A 5,050-nucleotide genomic window follows, 5' to 3' on the forward strand; every position below is an offset into this window, starting at 1 on the left:
GCGCCGCGCCGCGCCGGGCCGCCGCGCCGTTGGGGGCCGCCGCGGTCGCGCTCAGGCTGGCGCGGAGGTCGGGCGGCGGCGGCGCCGGCGCGTCGGGCTGCCGGCCCGCCCCGCTTCGGCCTGCTGCGGTGTCTTTCAAGCGCGGGGCTGAGTGGCAGCGCCGCATCCGGGCGGGAGAGCTTATGGGGGACCCGCCCTCAACCAGCACGGCGAGGCCTCTATCTCCGCCGCCGCCGCGGGCGCCAGCGGCGGCGTGTGCTGCCGCGGCGGCCGCGGCGCGGCGCGCCAGGAGCCGCCCCGAGTTGGACAGCTGGGAGTCGTCGGCGGTCGGGTGCAGCGGCTGCACCGCGCCCGCCCCTGCCGGCCAGCCGGCGAGCGCGGTCGGCACCGCAGCGGGCGCCATTGCCGCCGCCGCCGCTGCGTCCAAAGCCGACATGCTCCTGCTTGCCGCCTCCTCCCCTTGATCCTCGTCCCAAGACACATGATGCTGCCGCGCGTGCCGCTCCGCCTGCTGTTGCTGCTGCCCGTGCCACTGCTGCGGCCCATGCAGCTGGGGTTGCTGCTGCTGCCGCTGCTGCTGCTGCTTCCCCTGCTGCCCATGCCGCTGCTGCTGCTGCTGCTGCTGTTGCTGCTGCTGCTTCCCCTGCCGCTCCTGCAGCCCCTGCTGCTGCCCCTGCTGCTGCAGCTGCTGCTGCTGCTGCTGCTGTTGTGCAGCTCGATGATCCTCCTGCAGCTGCAGCTCTGCAAGCCAATACTCAAAGTATGGCCGCAGGTTGGTCCCATACCTGTGCTTCGGATCCGCGGCCTCAAGCCAGTGCTCGCACTGCAGCATCAGCGCCGATTGCAGTGCGCAGAAGCCGCCGCCGCCACCGCTGCCGCTGGAAAGGCCCTGCGAGGTTGCAGGCAGGGCGGGGGCGCGCGCATCGCGTGGATCACATCAAACTCACAACACATCACACCATGCCGTGTAACTAGGGCGCAGGCGCAGTCGCATTGTCGTGATGGGCGGCAAGGCAGGGCCCTCAACAGCGGCTCGGTGTGGCGGCACAGGGGAAGCAATTTCCTAGCGCGCCGTCGTTGCAAGAGGTGCCGCCAGGCGCCCAGGCGGCCGCTGAGTGTCCCATGCACGCTCGCCGCAAGCTGCTGCACACCACCTACTCACCCGCCCTATCTGCGCGGCCGCTACGCGGCAGCGGCTCCAAGACAGCAGGGGCCAGCTGGCGCCCGAAGCGGGCGCGCCGCCCTCCGGGGTGTCGTTGCTGCCGCGGCTGTCGCCGTGGGCCGCAACAGAGGCGGCGCGGCGCGGCCCCCCGTCCAACCCGGCCCCTGTATCGGGCCCTGGCGCTGCGGGGGCCACCGCGTCTGCCATCAAGGCGTCGCGGGCAAGGAGGAGGGTGGGGTGCTGTTGCTGCCGGTCCTTATCGGCGCCTGTGCCACCGCTGCTGCTGGCATTGTTGGCGTCGCCCACGTCACCACCGCCATGTGCAACACCCTCGCTCCCATCGCCGTCAGCTTGCCTGGCCACGCCACGGCTTTGCTGTTGTGTGAGGGCGGTCGCTATGTGACGCAGTATCAATGCGCTCATGGCTGGCAGCACAAGGCGCTTCAACAATGATAATGGCTCCCACTCTCGTCGCTGCAGCTGCCGGCTCTTTGCGCGGGGCACGTGCGTGCCACTGCAGCTTGTTTGCTTGCGCAGGTGGGTGCCAGCTGCACGGCGGGGCTCTGCAGCAGCTCCGTTCTGTGCTTGATGCTTCCACGCCAGGACGTGGGATGCTGAGCAACTAGGCAAGGCCGACCAGGCAGAGTCGTGTGGAATGAATGCTAGGACGTTGTAGCTTAATGTACATGTGTACTAGACTCACTATGGTGCACTTTGTTTCTGAACACGTTCTGCGATGTGCTCAGCATCGAGAATCTGTCCGGCACGGGAAGCATTTTCGAATTCGACATGACTGCCATATGCTCATAATCACCTCATGTGCATCTCTATAGCAGTGTGCATATGTGCTGAAGAAACTTTTTCAAGCGTGTGATCTGAGAGGAGTGCGTTCCGCACCCTGCAGACTAATACTCGAACACTCACCAAAACTCTCGAAGAAGGATGTGTCGGATCTGTTAGCTTCAGCAGATCCTGCTGCCTCCCGCTGTCTGCGCTGCAAGCCGCCCCACAGCACGCCTGCAGCCCGCATCTGCGCACAGCGGGCCGCCAGGATGACGACGGCGCTGCGCATCAACGACTTTGGGTACAGTGGCCCCGTGCACAAATGGGTGCGTCAGCTGGTGCCAGCGGGTGCGGCAGGCGCGCAGGAGCAACTGCACCTCTTGAGATGGGTGAAGTCGGGTGCGTCGCGCGTGCCAGCATGGCGGTGTGCATGTGTGTGTGGGTGTTTTTGGGGGGGGGGGGGGCGGCAAGAGGGGCGACCCGGGCGTGAGAATTGCGGGAACCAAATGTGCAGACACCCTTGAGGATGCGCCCCGCCCCGTTTGGTGTGCCGCCTGGGACGCTGCCGCCCGTGCCCCGCTGCGACCCTCCGTTACACACGTCCGCCTTGCTGCGCGCGCTGTGCGTGCCCGCGCGCCTCGCGCGCAGACGAGCTTATTCAGGTGCCCACCGGCCCGCGGTACCCTCACCTAGTGCCGGTGAGCCGGGGATGCGCGCACCCTAGCAGGCAGCGCGCGCGTGACCCCGGCCCACACCCCTCGGCCCGCGGCCACAGCAACGCGCTGTGCATCTTGACTGCTCTGCCGCCGGCCCCGGGCTGCTGTCTCGTACAATGACACAACATTATACACTGACTCGACCACCAAACGAGACCTTCTCAAGCCCCCCGCCGACCCCTTCCTGCCCCCTTTTTCCCGGCCGCCCGCCGCAGGTCGGGCGCGACCAGCAGCCCCGCCCCTCCGGCGCCGACGACGACGCCCACCCCGCAGACGCAGACCCCTCCCGCCGCGGCCTCACGGCTGCCGCGGGCGAGCCCTTGGCGGCGCCCTCAGCTTCGGCGCCCTACTCTGCGTCAGCGCAGCCATCCCAATCGGCACCATATTCGGCCGCGCTCACAGATGAGCACGAGGATGGGGAGGAGGACGAGGGGGAGGAGGAAGAGGAGGAGGAGGGGACGGAGGCGACCGGGGCGGGCGGCGGCGGGGCCCGGGGCGGCGGCGGCGGCGGTGCGCAGCCGTCCTACTCAGCGTATGACTCGATGGACGTGGACTTGGATGAGGAGGGGCTGTGACGTGCGCGGCCGTGAGCGAGGCCGAGGGTGGCGCCTGTTGGGCTTGCGGGCCCTTGTTTTTGTCGAGAGAACTCAATTTTGGAGGCGCCTGCCGCCCGCTGCTCCGCCGCCGGCGCGGGTCTTGAGCCCAAGCCCCCTGCTTGGCTGCGCAGACCTGCCGTGTCCTTGTACCATGCAACTTCCTGCACCCCTGTGACACCAGCCATGGTGCTCCAAGACGCGCACGCTGCCCTGCAGCCCACAGTGGGACGATGCACGAGCGCGACCGCGCGCGCACTGCATGTGTGCATTGACGCTTGCATCTAGGCATGGGTCGTAGCTTGCTGATGGTAAGCGGCTTGCCGGCATGGGCCTTGTTACATTCGACGGACAGCACGGGAAGTGGTGCTACACTGGTGGTGTCGATGTTCAACGTGATAAAATAGAGAGAAAGAACGCCAGTAGAGGGGGGCAGCTTCCTCAGCGGCAGTGTCCTGTGAGACTGTCCCAACACAAGGACGATCAAATCCTGCAAAGCCCATGAACAGGACGATTATATACATGAACACTCTTGTACAATCCACAACATCACAGTGGGCCTCCAATCAGGCCCATGCTACAGCGGCCATGGCCTCGCTGGCATTTGTGAGAGATCGCCACAGCACAACAGATGAAGGGCCCGCCTAAAACCTCAGGAAGCTGCCAGGAAGGCGCACGGCAGAGCAGAGTCACTAGGGCACCACCCGCGACCGCTGCGGCGGCACCCCCGCCGCATAGATGTCCGACAGCCGCCCGTCGGCGCCGCCGCCGCCCCTGGCCCGCGCCCGCGCCTGCGCCGCCTCGTCGGCGGCGATGACGCGGCGCCACTCCGCCGCCACGCCGGGCGGCAGCTCCTCTTCTACCCACTCCATCCCCTCCCCCGCCCCCCCGGGCGGCCCCGCTCCTGCCCCGGCCGCCGCTGGAGTCCCCGCAGCGCCGCCGCCTGGCGCGGCGCCGCCCAGCAGGCCACCGAGCAGCGCCCCCAACGACCCCGCCCCCGCGCCCGCACCGCCGCCACCGCCGCCGTTCCCGCCGCCAAAGATGGCGCCTGCCATTGCATTCATCATCGGCTGCATCGCCGGGTCGCTCGCAATCTGCCCCGCCACCTGCAGCAGCGCGGGCATGCCGCCGCCGCCGTTGCTGCTGCTCCCGCCGCCGCCGCCACCGCCACCCAGGACCATTTGCAGGAGGCCGCCTAAATCGCGGGTCGCGCCGCCGGCGCCGCCGGCGCCCGCGTTGCCGCCGGATGCACCCGCACGGCCGCCGCCGGCCGCGGCGGTGCCGCCGCCGATCAGGCCGCCGACCGCCTGGAGGAGCGGTCCGAGGTCTGGCCCCGGCTGCTGGCGCGCGGCGCTGGCCGGCCGCGCGGGCGGCGGCGCGCGGCGTGGCGGCTGCATCGACGGCTGGGCCGGCGCGGGCGCGGGTGCGGGCGGTGAAGGGGCCGGCGCGGTTGGGGAAGAGGTGCTTGGGCCGGCGGCGTCGGCGGCTGTGTCCATAGGTGCTGACCCACCCTGCTGCTGCTGCTGCTGCTGCTGCTGCTGCTGCGCAGGCGGGGGCGGCTGCTGCTGCCGCTCCGCGGCCACCTCGCCCTGGCCGGGCGCCTTGCGCTTGGCCGGCAGCGTCGGGGCGTGGGCGCCGCTGGGGTTAGACGCGCCAGCCGAAGGGGGCGCAGGGGCAGCTGGCGCCGGGGCTGCTGTGCCGTGCCAAGGAGATGGAGCGGTGGGGGCCGCCGGGGCGCGCGCAGCGGTAGCGGCGCGGGGCGCGGGCGCGGAAGCTGCCGGCGCGCTGGGCGGGGC

At 69.8% G+C, this 5,050-nt stretch overlaps 3 protein-coding genes across 3 annotated transcripts; 1 reads left to right on the forward strand and 2 right to left on the reverse strand.

The window, feature by feature from the left end:
- Positions 1-1,162: 1,162 nt before the first annotated feature.
- On the reverse strand, positions 1,163-1,585 carry MNEG_13877 (hypothetical protein; the record flags this gene model as incomplete). Its single annotated transcript, XM_014037649.1, has 1 exon — positions 1,163-1,585. A coding segment is annotated over one exon (423 nt), but the record flags the coding sequence as incomplete, so codon positions are not given.
- Positions 1,586-2,214: 629 nt separating this feature from the next.
- Positions 2,215-3,236, forward strand: MNEG_13878 (hypothetical protein; the record flags this gene model as incomplete). Its single annotated transcript, XM_014037650.1, has 3 exons — positions 2,215-2,293; positions 2,594-2,643; positions 2,877-3,236. 3 exons carry the CDS (start codon positions 2,215-2,217, stop codon positions 3,234-3,236), a joined length of 489 nt encoding a protein of 162 aa, XP_013893104.1.
- A 710-nt stretch (positions 3,237-3,946) lies between these two features.
- On the reverse strand, positions 3,947-4,651 carry MNEG_13879 (hypothetical protein; the record flags this gene model as incomplete). Its single annotated transcript, XM_014037651.1, has 1 exon — positions 3,947-4,651. The coding sequence occupies one exon, from the start codon at positions 4,649-4,651 to the stop codon at positions 3,947-3,949; it is 705 nt and encodes a 234-aa protein (XP_013893105.1).
- Between the last annotated feature and the right edge of the window lie 399 nt (positions 4,652-5,050).

This window comes from Monoraphidium neglectum, assembly GCF_000611645.1.
Source record: "Monoraphidium neglectum strain SAG 48.87 unplaced genomic scaffold scaffold04107, whole genome shotgun sequence".
NCBI lineage: Eukaryota > Viridiplantae > Chlorophyta > Chlorophyceae > Sphaeropleales > Selenastraceae > Monoraphidium > Monoraphidium neglectum.